This window comes from Plodia interpunctella, chromosome 2, assembly GCF_027563975.2.
Source record: "Plodia interpunctella isolate USDA-ARS_2022_Savannah chromosome 2, ilPloInte3.2, whole genome shotgun sequence".
NCBI classification, from domain to species: Eukaryota; Metazoa; Arthropoda; class Insecta; order Lepidoptera; family Pyralidae; genus Plodia; species Plodia interpunctella.
In genome coordinates, this window is record NC_071295.1 from 9127039 (window position 1) to 9145270 (window position 18232).

An 18232-nucleotide genomic window follows, 5' to 3' on the forward strand; every position below is an offset into this window, starting at 1 on the left:
CAATGGCATAAAAATATAGATGATTTTTGAAAATAGCAATACCAAATATAGCACTGGCAACAATGAAAGATCAGCTGTTCCTTGCGATCGATAGATGTCGGTGGTTAGCGCTTTATTTTTGATGCCGTATATAGAATAACGGTATCCGTAGTAAAATCACTGCGCTATCCAATAGTTTTCTTCATAGTCAGTGGCGGTTCGCTCGTTTGATAATAACGTGCGTAATGATAATTAAGCAGTGTCAATGCACGAATTCGGATAGAGAATGACCTACAATCATGTTATTTGGAAGAAATTAGATCATCTACGAAGACGCATTTAATAAAGCACTAAAAGTGTAACAGCGTAAAATGATTGAACAGACAGGTTAACCCCTGTGTTTGTTTTCGGTGTTTCGGTGGTAACGATGGCTAATTCTCCGACGAGTATAGAGACACAAATAGACAGTTTCTTAGAACAGTTTAAGAGAAGTGCTTCTAAGGCGATGGAGGAAAGGATGGAATGGCCTGATGGTCCTTCACCAGGAGCTGTGGTCAAGTCTCGCAGCAGCTGTTTCGCCTTGGATGCAGCCGCTGGTGAGTACTATCTCAATAATTTAGAATAACGAGTTCTAAAATAGGAAATAAATCAATCAAAAAATCTACGAAATAATGGGAAATTGAAAAATTATTTAAGTATAACAAAGTCGGTAGGTACCTAGGTAAGTACCTACCTACTTTGAATAGGAAACAGACGTTTTCGTTCGTGGTTTAGACCATGTAGTTAGGCACTAACTAAATTAATTAGGGACATCGTAAGTAGTGCTCCATAGTCTAAGGCACAGTAGGTACCTACCTATAATAATAGAATAATAATAATGTCATTTTCATGTAGGTGTATGAGATCTCAAATAATAACGAAGAACTGCAACTATGATATGAGTAAACGGTAAAAATAAACAACTTACTTAAACAAAAACAAATGAAAATAAGAACACAAACTAACAACCACATTTATTTTGGAAAATATTAACAAAGGAAAAAAGATTATCATGGTGACATTGACATTTTGACACTTCAATAATATATTTTCCGCTTTCCGTTTCCGCAATTAGAATAAATTTTTGAAAAAAATATTCCAATTGACTAATGCAAACCTATGTCTATAGAATAAAGTATAGAATCTTTATATATTTTTAATTAATTGGGCGTTGGATACCTGGCACCCTGTGGAATAAAATGACGCGAATGTTTGTTACATTATTGTTTATTTGGCACTAACATAATAATCAGAGCATAAAGATATTTTGCACACATTAAATTTGGTAGTAGTAATGTAATGATGTTACCAACACCAACTGACTTATACCTATACATACATAAATATAGGTATATACATAAATTTATTTATGTTGTAGGTTCGGTTAGGTAGGTCACATTAATAAGTTTAACCATAAACCTCAAAATTTTAATAATTGTTTGTTGTTAATAACCTATGTAACCCTACGAACCCACTTGTACGTAAAAGAAAAATTCACAGACTCCACGAAGATCGCCCACACGAAGATTTTTGAAAAATAATTTGGTACCTGTAACGGTATAAGTAAAGTTTAAATATAGGGAACGCACGATGGAATGGATACCTACATCGCACTCGATCCGGATTCCGGAAGTGAACTCATTTGACTCATCTGTCCATGGTATGTTGATGACAATTCAACGCAACAGGCATCTAAGTACACGACTCCCAAACTTCTAGGCATATCCTATCCATATCCTAACTGATATTAGGTATAAAAGCAAAGACGCAAGAACAAGACAATTGGACAAGAACTAATTTATTATTAGGTACCTAATTATTCACCTAGAATCTCATTTTGTCAGTGATAGCAATAGACGACATGCAAACAGTTAGCATAGCATTTTTTAGTTTTGTTTTCGAGGACCATAATGCAGGAAAAAGCGAGTAGGAGGTAACATACTCGTAAAATAATGGTTTAATGTCCGAGGGAAATTCTAATGACCGCTCTACTATGAATGACTGCTTAATCCAAATATCGTTATATATTCAGCTATAAAATATAATTGAAATTTTAAGTGGTTCCGAATTACATCGCAGAATCATATTTATTAGTAAGTCACGAAAAGTTTTTCTAGGAAGTATAATAGTTACACACAACGTATTGAATAGTAGGTAGGTACTTCGAAAGAACTTTGGAAAATAAAAGGGTACAGACTAGGTTAAACAGTCGCCAAGCTATTCCCGAAATTCCCACAGGAACGAAACCCAGAAATGCAGGTAGCTATAATCAAATAAAATATGTCTGCCGAGGTCTACGGAGATATTTTATTTTGCAGGCTGCAGCTAGGTACAACACCGGTGTTCCACTTCGCTGCGGACCCTCTCGTTGCTCTTCCTTTTTTATTTTCGTTTCGCCCCTTTCCTCTCACATTTAAACACCTCGTGTTGTATGCCTCAGACGAAAGTATTATAATACAAAGTTATTTTCGTTTTTCTGTCTTGTGTAACACCTGCCCACCTACGCTACGATTTCGTCGGTTTACTCAATGAAAGTAATGTTTACCTGCAAATTACGAAATTACGTAGGGAACAAATATCTGGCTATGCCACTTCCGCCCGGACTGACGACAACAAGCCAGCAAGAAATGCTGGCTTGTTGTCGAAGAAACCCAAGTAAGAATATAGGTAGAAGAAATCCATCGGTAACTAAATAGTTTTTACTATGGAAAACCCGGTAAATACTGCGACAAATAGCTTTTGATCTAGTGGCAGTCTATATACAAATTAACAATATCGTAGATTTTTTTTTACATTAATGCTACGTTTTTGAAGCCAATTCTATAAAATGTCTTGAATTTTATTTTATTTGACTTACCACCCTCGGTGGAGTGGGAAACAGTTTGTATGAGTTTTTCTTATTTTGGTTTCATTCCGCATCTTATCATACCCGCTCTTTGGATCGAAGCATACACCATTAAAATCCATTGTAATTCAGATGATGATGTATGTACCTATACGAATTTATGTAAATTAAAATAATTATCGGCTTTTCGCAAGTCTTTCGATCTCAATTTCAAAATTGCCGCGTCTCGTTCGGAGCGAAATGCGTCGATACGGAAACGCGCTGCTAGCGCTTTAGCGGTGGCGAACTGTACTAATTACGTGTTCTACGGCGTCCTCTGATTTTATTCACGGAAAGTGATCGCCATATTGCTTCCGTGAATTCATTGAAATATTTCTGCATTTCTCATCTATTATGACTGTAATACCAAAATGAAGTGAAATAAAAGGAACCACATTCAATCAGTGACTGCGGAGACCCATTTTTGTGCATCCTAAGCCGTGGCATAGGACGAAAAAGGTGAGTTTTAATCTTCCTTTGCTATGACTATATGGCCCAATATTCCACGGGAGTTCGATCCGCTATGCGATAATGAAACTTAAAAAATGCGATTAAGGTTAATAATTGCGCGGTTTTTGTTATGTTTATTTACATGAATTTGAAAAGTTCTCCGCGGTTTTCTTGTATTTGGTGTAAGATTTTGTGGCAATCGGGGCGGGTTTGCCGTGTCGCCTTTGTACATACACGTATGTAGGTACATGTGATTGACGTGCACGATCGGTTTTAGCGCGGAACGGCCAGGCAGGATGTCGTTCGAAAAGTTAGAAGTGGTGAACCCGGCGGAAAAGGAGGCCAGTGAGGTGCTACACTCGCTGCTCTCGGTGGAACGACGTAGTGTGGACAGCAAGGAAGCCATCATCGTGTCCATCCCGTCGGATCAGAATGGCGGCGGCGAGTATGGCGAGAGCGCCCAATGGCACACACCTGTCATGGGCCAGCACTCTGTTTTTGAAATGGGAGCCCCTTCCAATATGCAGCAGCACCAATACAATGGGCACCAGGAACCGGTGAGGCTAATATAATTATCTTTTCTTTTTAATTTTCATATATACAAAATCAACTATAATATCAAATGATATGTATCAGTTCTCAAAGGTGCGAGTTTGTCAACTATAAGTGTAATAAGTTGCAATTAACCAAGCCTGCAGACCTATTGCGCCTCAACTTTATTTACACAATCACAATATTTGGATGCAAACAGTATTTGCTACCAGTCAATAGCTCTGGGAAAAACTAAGTTATTAACTTAGTTTAAATGCTATAATAAATGATGGCTTAAATGCATTATTCGGGATCTGATAATTTTATAGACAACTAAAATTTTGTGCTAATACTTTATACTACTTACCTGTGTGATACCTATGTATGTACTTGTTTACTTGGTTGATACACATGTTATTTGCTTGCCAATTTTTAAATCATCTTAGTGTCCATCCACTAAATGAGACACAAAGGATATTTAATTATTATAACATGTGGATGTGAAGTGTCCTGCAAAGGGTTAAAAATTATCATTTGATATAGTTCACATGATATACAAGTTGTTTGTATCGTAAGGATACATTATCAACTTGAAAATTAAAATATATTTATTATAAATTCTAGGTTTTATGGCAAGGACATACAATCCAAGTTGAAAATGGGGATGCAAACATGCAAGGAATGTCTGCCTCATACACCATTCAATTTGATACCCATGTCAATGAGACAGGAGAAATGGAGGTGGATACTAAGCCCAAAGTTGAGAAGAAAATTGGAATGAAGAAAAAGAAAAAGACAGACTCGGACAGTGACGAAGAGGTGTTGGATAATAAACTGGAGGATAATCCTACACAGGTGATAATTTATATATTTTATATATAAATTTCTGATATTTTTCTGTATCATGCCGCTAGGTTATTTACTAAAATACAGGTTGTGGAGAAATATCATTTCATAATGATTAATCATAATTCACATTTGATTGTAAACTCTTTCTACTCAAGTGGTGATGATGATCAAAGCTGGTATTAGATTTTTCAGTCTGTTTTATAAATTTTAGTTTTTAGCAGCCAAGTACTTGTCTTCTGGGAGAGTTACCTTTTGTAAATATTCAACTCATTACACTTAACATGTGTTAGTGCTCCCAAAACAAATTTAGGAACCATTTTAGATGTCAGTGTTTGGAGTACGTACTTTCCATTGGTTTATCAAAATATATGTGTAAATATATTGTAAAAGTATGCAGTTGTGTGCTGTATATAGGCTTGAAATGCAGTAGGAAGATATGATTAGATGTATATATAACAACAAAACTATTTTCATACTTCAGTTAATTTGGTTGGCAATAATGAATATAGTTTACTGTATAAACTTAGTCTCACATAGTTTTGCCCAAGCATAGATCTAAAATAATGATTAATCCAATAATATAATTCTCTGAATGTTACATTCCTACATTTCAGGTAAGAGAAAGGCTCAAAAGAGGTTGTGATTGTAAAGACAACTGCTACCGTGGTCTAAACCCAGAAGCGGTATACCGACACCGCCTGAACATCGCCGAACTGACCAAGAGCGAACACGACATGTATCTCATGGGCATCACAATGGCCAGCTTGGCCAACCCTGCAGAGACCTCACGGCACAAAGTCAGAAGGAGACTCAGGGCTTGCTATGTATACCAAGGTCGGAAGGTTTGTCTTGAAGCTTTCTTGTATTTAGAGAATGTTACCCATTACCAATTAAAGCGCATACGACAACATGTCATGACGCATGGCGTCGCGCCGAGGATACATGGGAACGTCGGAAAAAAGCCGTACAACACCTTCACATTGGATATCTACAAACACGCTACAAACTTCTTAAAAGAATACTTGAAGCAACATGCTAGTTCGCCTAAAGATGTTCAACCATCTGGCGACGGAAAAAAAGCCAGCAAGACTGTCATCATACAGGGCGACTCTCGCAAGCACTTATTCGAGGCATATAAAGAATACGGGGAAATTCTCGAGCCAGGCGTTAAACTTATGGGTTATTCAACATTCAGAGCATTCATGAAGGATCAGTTCCCGCACGTCAAATTCGCGACGAAGAAACAAGACATGCCCAAAGAATTGGTGCCGTTCCGCAGCGGGAAGTGTATGTCTTACGATAAAAATAAGGATCCGATCAGGATACAGCAGGAGAAAGAGAAGGCGGAGGCGAAGAAGGCAGCTATGGAAGCGAAGAAAAAAGAGGAGCACGAGAGGGAGCAGCAGGCGCAGCAACAGGCGCAACAAGTGCAGCAGCAGCAACAGCAGCAGCAGCAACAACAACAACAGCAGCAGCAACAACAACAACAAGTGCAGCAGGTGCAGGTGCAGCACCAGCAGATGCAGGGCCAGCCGCACGTGGTGATCCACCAGCAGCAGGGCGGGCAGCAGCTGCAACAGCAGATGCTGGTGCCGCAGGTGAGCCAGCACCAGCAAGTGCTGCCGCAGCAGGTGCCGCCGCAGCACTGCGTGCAGACGCTGGGCGTGGGCGAGGAAGGCGGCCAGACGGTGGAGATGGCGCAGCAGGTGATCCCGCTGGCGGTGGTGCAGCAGCCGCAGCAGGCCTACATCGTGACGCCCGTGTCGCACTTCCAGACGCGCGTGCAGGGCGCCTGGTACCGCCATTGACGCCCGCCGAACAAACAATCCACAGTCTCTGTCTGTGACCGCTGTTACTTTGGCAATAAGTTAGCGAGGATAGTTAAGTTCGCGCCCTTTCAGTATTTGTTGAAGAAACTGATTACGACTATTGTTTAAGTATGAAGTTAATCGTATTTACACGACTTATATTAGTGCTAGTGCTAGCTACGTAGATTATTTTGTATTCCAGGCGAGATCGAATCGATCCGGTAAAATAGTGTGACCTTCGGTTATTCGCCATTGTGAGTTGGTTTGATAAATGTATGAGCAATATGAATAAATAGTTTAGGACCAGTTTACCTATTTTAGCTTCTATTACGAAACTCGAAGTTCACATCCATGTGTCTTAAAAATTAAAACAACTATTTTGTACTGTAGAAACATGACGCCCCTTAAAACCATAGGACTGTTCGAATGATACTAAACTGTAGTGATAAGTTATCCAGTCGCTGACTTGAACTGATAAATTATTGAGAAAAATATGCTTCATACATATTTTAGGCACAATATATTTATGTTTTGTGCTAAACCAGTTAATGTAAACAGATGTTAAGGAGATACACTATGTACATCCTAAGGAACATAACAATACATAGACAAGAAAAAACAGTTACAAGATGTACATAGAGTCAGCGCCTTTTTTGACAAAAGCAGTGCCTTCAAAGTTTGATGTGAATAACAAGTTCAAATGAATTTATTATTTCCTGCTGAATTAGTTGTTTGCTTTATCAAATGAACAATTTCGAAGTATTTGAGTATATTTTTAGTAGGTTTTTGCGTCGAGGCATTTTGCCATGGAACTAAGAAAAGAACGATAAGATCATAATATTTTATCTTCCTTGTTAATAAAATTAAATGTATTTGTATTACATACATATCAATAACCACAACCAATCAATTTTGAAAAGACTTTGTCATAATAAGGTTCCTTAATTTTTTAACTCTACTTATTTTTCTTCTAATACTGTAATTTCAGTCGCAGTTTTTAAATTAATAATCCTGTAATGATAGGGCTTCCATCTTACATTCTCTTTACACTGGATGTTTGTAGCCCAACCTATTTCTAATTTGTATATGAATCAGATTGCGGTTTATTATATAAAACAGAACCATCTATTGTTTAATTGTCATAGTGATAGTACATATAAATATGATGTTTTAGGATTATTTGATTTATATACAAAATAAGTACACGGTATTTCATTATTGGATACTTTTTGTACTATTTAGTTTTGCAAGGTTTTTATAAATTCGTATTTTTGAAATTGCACGTGAATATATTGATATCGTGATGTGACGTCACGAGATGATTTATATCCTATGAATTCTATTTATATCACCGCCTGCACTCAATACGTCATTTTACAGTTCATTATTTTACAATTAGCTATTAGATTACATTATATTTTAATGCGAATGTTTTTCTTAATTTCGCGTGATTGTACCGTATGTATGTATGAAATGCTAGGCATCACAGGAGGTGAATTTGAAAATCTCATTTTAATAGTGATAGTATAATTTATGTAATGATAGAAGTGTGTAATCATAATCATAAATATAGACAGTACAGAAATGTGCCTAGAAATTATGCTTATCCGTGTATTTTTATAGTGCAATAATGTGCGAGATTCGAAGCATTGTGAGATCCGTTTTATATTATTAAAATAACTCTGCATATCGAAATGAATTAGTAACACAAGTTTAAGTTATCAAAAGCTATTTTTATTAGCCATAAAAAAAATTAACTGTTGTTTTTATTCATCATTTTCAATACGATGATTGTATTGATAATTAAATTAAGCCTTTCGATTTTATTTTTATTTTAAATAACAGAAATTAAAATAATGTAAAGAGACAATTTTATAACTAATTTATTAGCTTCGGATCATAGTAATTTGCCCTTAGCATGATCTTCGGCATCTGTTCCAAATTGAATACCTTAGGAAGACAGTCATGATGTGATAGCAATTAAAGTTTTTTACGCTATACTTTTATTTTTATTTTATTGCATAATACTCCCACTGACGGTTCGGGATCGTCTACTCATGTTATGTAGTAGTTCTATTTGCGTAGTGCATGGATTTAGTAAGTACTTCGTAGTTCGTACAACGTTGTACGGAGTACCTACTAATTCCATGGCGTAGTGCGTCTTTGCTAAATAACATCTCACCGAATCGAGTTGATTCGCAGTGAAAATCCGGTATGTAGCCAATCACAGTGTGCCATGCCATTGTGACCCGACAACAACCACAACTTAATTTGATTGCCAGACCTAAATGCAAACTCACATTTCTCGCCCTCTGCAGTTTGAAGGTGAAGTTTGGGTTTGTATTTCACTTGTCGCGTCACAATGGCGCACTCTGATTGGTTAGCTGCATATCATTGCGAATGGATTTTATAGATGCAAACCCACACTTCGCCCTCTACGAACGTTTTACTCCCTCACCTCAGATTTTCCTTCTAGCGGTTCTTAATTTTAAGTATTTTTTGACATTGTTATGACTTTCAATAAGGTTTATAGTTTTGTTTTCTGCCAACAATTTTGTTCATGTTATTAAGCGTTTTTTTGTATTTTCGTTGAGCCAAAGTTAGAGCTTAGTTCTGTTGGATGTGGGCCCCCAACGCTTTAGGCTAAGGCTTTCAGCCTTTCAGTTTATGGAACTTAGTTCTATAAGTCTGGCTGTCTACGTGAATAAGTTACGTTCTTTATAATGTGCAATTTCAATTATAAGATTAACATCTTTTATTCCATCGATTGGCTAAACAAGGCGCAGGAAGTCTTTCTCCCACGCGTTCCGCAGCCGGTGCACTGCGTCGTGAGATTGCCGGGGGTGTGCGTCCATTATACTCGTGCCGGCCACCGGCCGTACTCCGCCAATTTGTTAAATCATCGCGTCGTCCTTTTGTAAACAAAAGTCATTGTTTCGACGCGACCAGTTTGATCATGGCGACTTGACCTGGTGGGCGCGCGCGGTATATTCTTTATTCACATTTAAAAGTTTTTTCTGACATCTTTATTAATATTTATAAGATTTTCATGTCATGAAGTTTTGGAAGTGTAGTACCAAGAACGAGCGCCGAGTCGCTGCATTTGGTGAGTTAAAATTGAAATAGGTACTCGTACGTCGTTGATGTTGATCAATCATTATAAATAGGAACCTATTTAGTGCTAATAAATTCATTTGATTAAGTTAACCCACTTTCGGGACATTGCAAGCAATTTCTACACAATTTATCTTTATTGAGAACTGCAGACGGACGCCGCTATTTCTCGGTCTTGACAACTGTTTACCCATTGACCCAGTCTACATCGACCACAGAACACTGATCGACTAATGGAAAAGTATCGGAAAATTATTAGTTTTTGTTACATCACGGGTATGATCACAAAAAGGGACAAAAACATATATAACTAAAAATTAATAGAATTAATAAAAACAGAGATATAACTAAAAATAATAATTTCTACAATACGTATTATTTTCCATTGTTTTAGCTGAATAGTTTGATTTCTTGAAATAAAATTGTAGTATAGCTAGGTGTAAGTAAAACAGCGTCACATGACCTTGACATCTTAGCAAAAACAAGCAAATGATGAGAGCATTGCCTGGTATGGAAGATCAAATAATTACCAAGACTAGTTAAAGAAATATTACATAGCGCCACAACTGAGACGCAGTTAGCTACGAGTGTGTGCTTTGTGTTTTGTAAATAAAAAATTGTCTGTGCTGTAACTACCAGATATCATATTTCATTCATTGTCTTGTTAGTTTATACCACACCGGTTGTCTTATACACGATAATGCACGTATTTGTGTACGTAATTGACATAGACAATTAACCTGCACTGAAAATAACACGCATTTTGTTTTCTACTAGTTAGTGGCAATCCTTGAGGACCTAAGTTTGGGGTGGGGTTTTATTCCAACTCTTGAACATCCCACATTTTTCCCCGCGCTAAAGAAAGGTTTGCTGAAGGCAAGGGGCCCTCACCAAACTGTCTCATCTGAGTTTCCCGGTTTTTTTCTTGTTACCTATGACCCGCTTTCCAAATTCTCCAAGTCGCAACGATCTTCAGCATCCTTAGTTTGTCAGACTATTGGTATTTGGTGACATGACAACTTGATGACATCAAGTTAGCACTTGCCTTCAGCGAAAGTAATTCTAAATATAGTTTCCTCGTATAATTCCTATACAAAATATTATAGATCGAAATATATATCTAAACCACTAACGTGGGAGTTGCAAGCTACTCAATAAAGTAAACCGGCGGGTTGTCGGCCGTTGCGTTGGTTTGAAATGTGCGTGATCGACAACGCTTATTACTTCGTGTGCCAACTGCTAATCTTTCTTTTTGTTCAGAATCAGTTAAGCTTATTTATCCTGTGAACAAAGACCTTTTGGTCGGATTAAGATATCTTTTTTTATTTGGTCTATTTGCAAGAGAATCTGGTGTTATGTCCAAAAATAGACAACAGGCTGGACTTTCTCAGTATATTATTATCAAACAAAATATGGTACCCACCGTGTCCCAAAACAGTTGGACTTTTATTCTGTACTAGAGGTCTGTCCCAAATTTAAGTAAAATCATAAGAAATTATACACCTAAACCTTCCTCAGGAATCACACTACTGGTGAAAACCGTACGAAAATCTGTTCGGAAGTTTTTTGTTTATCGATTTATTTTTATAATTGTAAGGATTTTAGAAGCTGTTAGTAGGTACCGCCTTTATAAAATGCAGGAAGACCCATGTATTTGACATATAGGACTTTAATATACATATGTATGTAAGCCTGCGTCCCATCCATCTGATTGCTATGCGAACCACGCCTCAGCTATCCACAGAGTGGCTTTTGTTTGCGCATGGCATTGTCTCGTCCTTCCCTTACCCAACTTTTACTGAACTTACTGCTGTATTTTGAGCGCCATATAACGGTTGATTTCTAATTGTACTTTGATTTGGTTGATTGAGTTTGGTGATTGTTTGGTCAGCTACGTCCAATTTCCATCAATACGGGTGTCTACAATTTTCCTGAAAAAATAAGGGTAGATATCTTAGTTCTGTAATTAGCGGGACAGTTTACAACTTGATAGCTGCCGATAGATATCATGTCCAATATTTATCTGACTTCAGACTAGGGCACGAACAGTACGGACAGCTCTGACACGACATGATATAAGACGGCAGCACCAAGTTTCTGGTCATGAGAATTTTCACTATTTACGCCACGATACGATTGTATTGGCATAAAATTGAAGTTGGAATCGGTAGTACTTTATATATACTGTGTATATCTTAAACAATAATGGTATTTAAACAATGTATTGTTCTATGTCAATTCATAATATTGTTTTTATTTGATCCATTACATACACAAGGTTTAATTATAGTATATGTACTTTACCTTTGACAATTTTTTAAAACCTTTTAAATATTCTTCTTACTTTGCTTACTTTACGTAATTTGCGAATGTGATGCGTCGCTTTAGCAACGGAAACAGCACAAAGCTAATAAGTAGCATAGCACAGTAACAGCGAATAGTAATGGACAAAAAAGTGGACGAAACGTACACTGGATTCGTTAGCATAACTTCGTCGAGTTCCATTTATTCACAGAGCATTCCTGCTCATTGAAAAAAAAAATTGAAAAAATGTTGATTTAGGAAATGGATCCTTCAAATTCTACATGTAGGTACAGCTACATTTTTTTCTTATTCAATTTGTGGATTTTGTTTAAAGATTCGACTTTCCAAGTATTTTATTATGTTCAAGTGGGCTCAATATAACCTTAAATATTTACCCTAATGTTTTCTTAAAATGTATCCGTCAAAATGTCGCTTTCCTGTCATATTTTCATTTCTCTAGTAGGTACCTTCCTTAAAAGCTTTCAGCTTACAGTGCTTTTGCAGTTATCAAACATTTTACCATTTAATTCCTGGACACAGAAACTCCGTTTATGAAAATAATTTTAGCATCGTTTATTATAACATTGTTCTTACTTCGACTGCAACGCAAAGTATTAGAAACAGTTTCAATGTATTCATTTAGCGATAAACATGTACGTAATCAAGTAATTATTATCTATCACATTGCATTTTTGTTCACCTATTTTTATGTTTCGGTTCAATCCCATCTCACTTCAAGCGACAACCTTTTCGAGAAGGTCGACCCTTCGCCAAATTGAATTAAAAAGTCCTCGACTTAAATAAAAATACTCTACCTAATTAAAGCTTTTTTTTCTCTGCATCACTTCTTGGTTGACTGGTTGAAAAACATTGCAAAACTAATTCCACATAAATAACATGGTTTTGTAATAAAGTTAAATAAAATAATTTGTCTTTTATATTAGGTAGCGAATATAATTCTAAGGTATTATAAATATAATGGTATTTTATAGACATATCACAGTATAATAAAGGGCTACCAGGGCTTAGTATAAATTCGCTTGTGTAGTTATTGGACTAGTAAACTTGCTATACAGAAACATGGCCAAATTTGTATGGGATTTCATCTACAAGTTTCAAATTTCCATTAGTAAGTACCTCAGAATTAAAATTTTATTCAGCAACTACATTTTATCATACAATGTATTGAAATGGTTACATTATGAACCACATAATACAAAAATTTATTCATGCGAATGAACGCATCATAGCTTCCGAAGGCTGTGCCCATTCTGACAGAAAATGTTGGTCAAATGATGCTCTCAATCCTTTTTATGACGTGATTTTCCCGAGTACCTTTACTACATACCTAACCTACCCTATATATTTTTGCAGGTGGTATGAAATAGGTACAAAAGTAGGTAATTATGGATATATGTAAATAACCGGCCAAGTGCGTGTCGGGCCACGCTCAATGTAGGGTTACCGTAGTTTACTACAATAACCAAACAAGTGCTAGTCGGACGAAGTCGACGAAGAAATGTTCGAAGTTTTAATATATCGTCGGCGTTATTAATGTGTGTACCCATATACCAAATTACATCTTTCTAGTACTAAACTAATATTTTTTGAGCGGCCGGCGAAACTATAAGGAAAAGTTATTACCGAATAAAATTGTTAGGCATACCTACCTAACAATTTTATTCGGTTATTACTTAATTTGTATCATTGATGCTGCTGTAATCAACTCACGAGATCGTCATGATTGGATAACTTCATTATCGTTGCTCATAATCACGCGATTTTAATTAGATCACGTCAATATTCCTTTTTACGGGCATTAAATAGTGTGCTGTTACGAAATGTCGTTTGGTTTGTGTTCTTCCAGATTTGATGTCCCACTTTAGCAGGACGTTAAATTCTGCTTCAAAGTCTGTAATCCCGGCCGTAAAAGTAGCTGGTGTTTCATGACGTGTTATCTAAACAAATGTCAGTTTCGTCACATGCAGATTACATCACATCACACATCTCACGCGTCGCATGCAGAGGAGATGTAGGGCGGCGCGGCGGGAGCCCGACCATCCCATTGCGGAAAGACCGCGCGGGGCATAGCGAGAACGGAACGTGCCAGTCGCCCCGTGTTGTTGACAATAGCTACTCGATACGCGCCAACGCGCGATTCGAATTTCGAAACTCAGCCGGCTATTTCCGTTTTTAAAATTAAAAAATTAAGTGACACATGTAAAAAGAAAGATAGTGATATGAGAATACGTTTCGAAGTGCCTAATAAGTTGGAGATAACGTTCGGCAGAGGTAGTGTTTATTGTTCTGTTTGGATCACTGGAGGCGATATGCAAACGGCTTTTGCGAAATACACTAACATTAATACGTACTTTCAGAACAGTTTCAGTAAGTACTTGAGAACTGGTTTTATGAAAGAAATCCTTAGCGTTAACATCGTAGGTAGTGGAGAGCGTTAAATAGGCTAGTCCCTTATTAAGCGTGTGATACCGCAGCAGAATATAGCTGGCTGGTTATTATAACATGGAATTAAGTTGAGAACACAGGCCCAAATTAGCTTTGGGATTTCCGAGGTTGCTTAATGCCTAATAAGAATATGCATTTCGTCCTAAATACCTCTGGCATACTATATTAGGCATACTAGCCTAATAAAAATATGCGAGTTTCCACCTATTAAGTATTTGCTTTGGGAATAGCAGTTACATGCTTGAAGAAGCTTAGAAGGCATATTTCTAAGTGGCGTTACTACAGGAAGACTATGTGGTGTCTGACAGGGTCCAGGGTCCCCAAGGTCAAGGGACCTCAGCCCGTAACCAGCGACCTTTTTTCGTTGCACACTCATTATGAATATCATAATAATATAATGATATTTTTATGATATTTATGATGAGTAATAAATATCATATTATAATAGATGAGATTATACCAGCATTGTAGGCTAATTAGTTTTGGCTACTGTCGTGATATTGTGATGTATATGGTGTTTTAAAATAAAGTTATGTCTATGACCAGCAGCTACTGTTTTTACTACCTACCTAACTACACCATTAGAAATTTAGCACATTCGATGATAAAAGAAAATTATTTAACGACATTAATCCTAATAATTTGTAGTTTAGGTTCCAACCTACCTTCACTTTATCTAACCTAAACCCATCGATAGTCAAGGTGCTATGTTTTCATACATTCTCAATATTATTGCATACTTTTGCTGGCATTAAACCAAAGCATAATACAGCGGAAGACCTAGACATGCGCTGTCATAACCCTGTGGGTTTACATCGCATTAGTGATAAAATACGAGTGCAAAGGACAGTAATGACTAATACTTATTAGATAGGTATCTCTGTTCATAATTTAAAAAAAAATAAATATATGTATATGGAAAAATCACACAGATTCAGTTAGCTCCAAAGTAGGGTAAGGTGGTGTAAGATTGCGCACTTTTGAATCAATGGCTCATAAAATGAAAAATGTAAATCTTATCTGAGATCAATCATTTATTTATTCAGTCCAATTCTACTGGATACAAATTAGCATACTAGTTTTAACAAAAAATAAACAAACTTTTAAGGAATTAACAAAAAACCACGAGTCGGGAAATGCGCAATGTTATACACCCTAGTGTGTAAAATTGCGCATCTTGGTGGATAAGATTGCGCATCTTGGTGGATAAGATTGCGCATCCCCATTTATTTGCATAAGTCGCAAATAAAAGCTCCTGAGCCATTGTAGTCTGAGCAATTTTCGTGCCACCACACATTGCACTTATCACACGCGATCCAGTCTTCTTGTATTGGCTCCTTACAAATTTCGCTGCATCCTCCACACTTCCAAATCTTCTTTTTATGGCATATCTTTGGTTTCTTAAACGATTTTTTCATCTTTTTCGCGTTTGGTACATATTTAGGTTTATTTTTCTGTTCATTTTCTTTCTCTTCTACTTCCCTTTTGTATGGTGAACTGCTAATCACTTCCGATTTTTTGTGCTTCCGATTAAAACTCCTTTTTTGTGCTGATTTAGGAAATGGAAGTAATTCCGACAACGGTGTTGAACTTATTGGAAGACTAGACCTCGTTTCAGCAACATGTGATGGCTTCTCAGATACAGATGCGGTTGCTATGCATGTTTTTAAAGGAGGCCCAGCTTGTGGCTCTAAGCGAGAAGGCCCGGGCTGTGGCTCTGAGTGAAAAGGCCCTGCCTGTGGTGGAACAGTTGCAGCGGTGTTGTTAGCTTGTACCGGTGAAACGATGGATGACGTAGACTCACATGAGACACGCGCTGCAGAAACTGACGGCTCCCTTTCAGTAACGCTACTGGCCAAAAAATCAGCGTCTGTGAAAATGTCAGGATTCCAGGGCACAATACCAGTGCACTTGAAGAGTTCCACTCCACGGCCAGGTGTTGCAGCTTGATAAAAAGCCGCTGCAAAAATTGAAGCCATCTGATAGACGGTTATAGCTCTCCCCGGGTGATTGCGGAGCCATTTCTCGCACTCGCTGGAATAAAATTTCTTCAGGGCACCATGAAAACCTCTATCAAGTGGCTGCATTTTGTGGCTGCTGTGGGGAGGCAACGTCAAGGCAATTATGTTGTTTGCACGGTAAAAATCGACAGCTTTTAGTGTGCAATGTGACACGTGATTGTCCAAAATTAGGAGGATAGGCTGGTCTTTAGTTGGCTTCGCGTGATCTTTGAAGTGCGTTAGCCAATCGAGATAAAGATCTGAGTTTATAAAACTGGAATCCGAGACCATACCCACAGATCCAGGTGGTGCAGCGTCTAAGAGTTCTGCTTTCATTCTCTTTCTCCCAAATATAAACACGGTTGGGATAAATTGACCAGTCGCAGACACAGCATTGACGATAGTCACGTTTGTGCCTCGCTCTGCGCTGGAAATTTTATTGACAGAGCGTTTACCCTTTCTGGACAATACTTTCGGTTGTTTATTAGGTACTGTGGATATCCCTGTCTCGTCCATGTTATAGATAGATTGTGGTGGGAAGTTATATTTGTCCATGAGCGCAGATAAATTTATGTAAAACCTCTCCACCTGTGGTCTATTGAATCCTATTGCACGTGCAATGCTTGTGGAAGTGGGCTGTCTCAGGGAAATATCAGGGTGTCTTCGAAGAAAGCCTCGCAACCATTCCTTGCCCGCAATTTTTGTTTCTCGATTGAATCTATGAGCAATATTGTGTTTTTCTGCATACTCGTATGCCGCAATTCGTAATCTTTTAGCTGTCAGGCCATATAACATGTCATCTAATGTATGTAGTTGTTGACAAAAATTTGCTTCTACTTCCGTAGAAAATGTTGTATCAAATCGGCCTAACTTTGTAGCACAATGTGGTTTTTGCAAACGGAATCGTAAAGTAGATTCTGACATCCCTAAAGACGCAGCCACTGCTCTTTTACTTTCTCCATTATCAATTCGCTTGCGAGCCTCGTTCATTATCTCATCAGAACAAACCTGGCGAGTTGATTTTCTCTCTCTTCTGGACATTCTGAAAATAAAATAAAGTAATGAAAACCAATTAATATATACCAATTAATCGAATACACAATCAAAAATAAAAAGCTATTACAATAATTGCAAAATACGCTTTATATTTAATTTTAAAAAAATAGTGGCGTGTAAAACTGCGCGCGCAATCTTACACGCGCTTAGTCTGCGCAATTTTACACATCCAGGTACAATTCTGAACAATGCTATACTAATGCCATCTCCCGCAATAGTCTCGAATAACTTTCTCTGAGGTTGAAATTTGAATGATAGTACTGTGAGAAAATATTAACAAATTACTTAAACTACTTAGTTTTTTTACACAGTAACACTTTACTTTTGTCGGAAAATTAGATCAAACACCAATAAAAACTTTGTACTCACGTATTTCTTGTGTTTTCCACTCGTATTCAATATGTTTACGGGAGCGCATACCAGGCGTGATAGTAAACAAAACACAACTGAAGTTGGCTACGAAGCTCACTCCGTTGTCCTGTTATGACGTGTGCGCAGTCTTATCGACCGCGCAATCTTATACCACCCTACCCTAAGTTAGAGACTTGTGTTATAGGATACTAACTCCGTGATGAAAGTTACCCTATGTCCTTCTCCATACTTCAAACTATATGCATGCAAAATTTCAAGAAGATTGGGTTGGTATTGAGCAGATAGAGTACGTAACAAACAAATTTACTTTCGCTTTTATAATATTAGTTAGGATATATATAGTTTATAGGTTTAGTAAATACCTATAGTTAATGATTTAA

The 18232-nt window shown here is 37.3% G+C and overlaps 3 protein-coding genes and 1 long non-coding RNA gene across 10 annotated transcripts in view; 2 read left to right on the forward strand and 2 right to left on the reverse strand.

The window, feature by feature from the left end:
• Positions 1–145: 145 nt before the first annotated feature.
• The window catches only part of LOC128677408 (guanine nucleotide exchange factor DBS-like), a 92592-nt gene continuing 74505 nt past the window's right edge, over positions 146–18232 (forward strand). For 2 of the 7 annotated variants that reach the window (XM_053758283.1, XM_053758292.2), the window contains exon 1: positions 147–575. In XM_053758283.1, the coding sequence (XP_053614258.1) occupies positions 407–575 (169 nt within the window). In that variant the 5' untranslated portion in view covers positions 147–406. Of the gene's footprint in view, positions 576–9410; positions 9647–14058; positions 14347–18232 lie in introns of those variants that run through there. The other 5 variants (XR_008405531.1, XM_053758216.1, XM_053758263.2 and 2 more) reach the window with 5 other exon arrangements.
• Positions 1240–10929, reverse strand: LOC128677476 (uncharacterized). The gene is made up of 3 exons (XR_008405532.1): positions 10788–10929; positions 4251–4393; positions 1240–1567 (listed from the first exon to the last, which is right to left on the reverse strand). It is a non-coding gene; the product is annotated as an uncharacterized LOC128677476 (long non-coding RNA).
• On the forward strand, positions 3153–8540 carry LOC128677452 (uncharacterized). Its single transcript, XM_053758318.2, has 4 exons — positions 3153–3361; positions 3630–3909; positions 4508–4738; positions 5347–8540. Exons 2-4 carry the CDS (start codon positions 3649–3651, stop codon positions 6538–6540), a joined length of 1686 nt encoding a protein of 561 aa, XP_053614293.1. The 5' UTR covers positions 3153–3361; positions 3630–3648; the 3' UTR covers positions 6541–8540.
• On the reverse strand, positions 15466–17979 carry LOC128677443 (uncharacterized). Its single transcript, XM_053758306.1, has 2 exons — positions 17850–17979; positions 15466–17466 (listed from the first exon to the last, which is right to left on the reverse strand). The coding sequence occupies exon 2, from the start codon at positions 17463–17465 to the stop codon at positions 15651–15653; it is 1815 nt and encodes a 604-aa protein (XP_053614281.1). The 5' UTR covers position 17466; positions 17850–17979; the 3' UTR covers positions 15466–15650.

What these genes read in the sequence shown, in the direction of transcription:
- LOC128677452 (XM_053758318.2), top strand. Translation starts at nt 3,649, where the DNA reads ATGTCGTTCGAAAAGTTAGAAGTGGTGAACCCGGCGGAAAAGGAGGCC. An exon ending in ACAATGGGCACCAGGAACCG is followed by an intron (nt 3,910 to 4,507) that starts GTGAGGCTAATA and finishes TATAAATTCTAG; the next exon opens with GTTTTATGGCAAGGACATAC. An exon ending in TGGAGGATAATCCTACACAG is followed by an intron (nt 4,739 to 5,346) that starts GTGATAATTTAT and finishes CCTACATTTCAG; the next exon opens with GTAAGAGAAAGGCTCAAAAG.
- LOC128677443 (XM_053758306.1), bottom strand. Translation starts at nt 17,465, where the DNA reads ATGTCCAGAAGAGAGAGAAAATCAACTCGCCAGGTTTGTTCTGATGAG.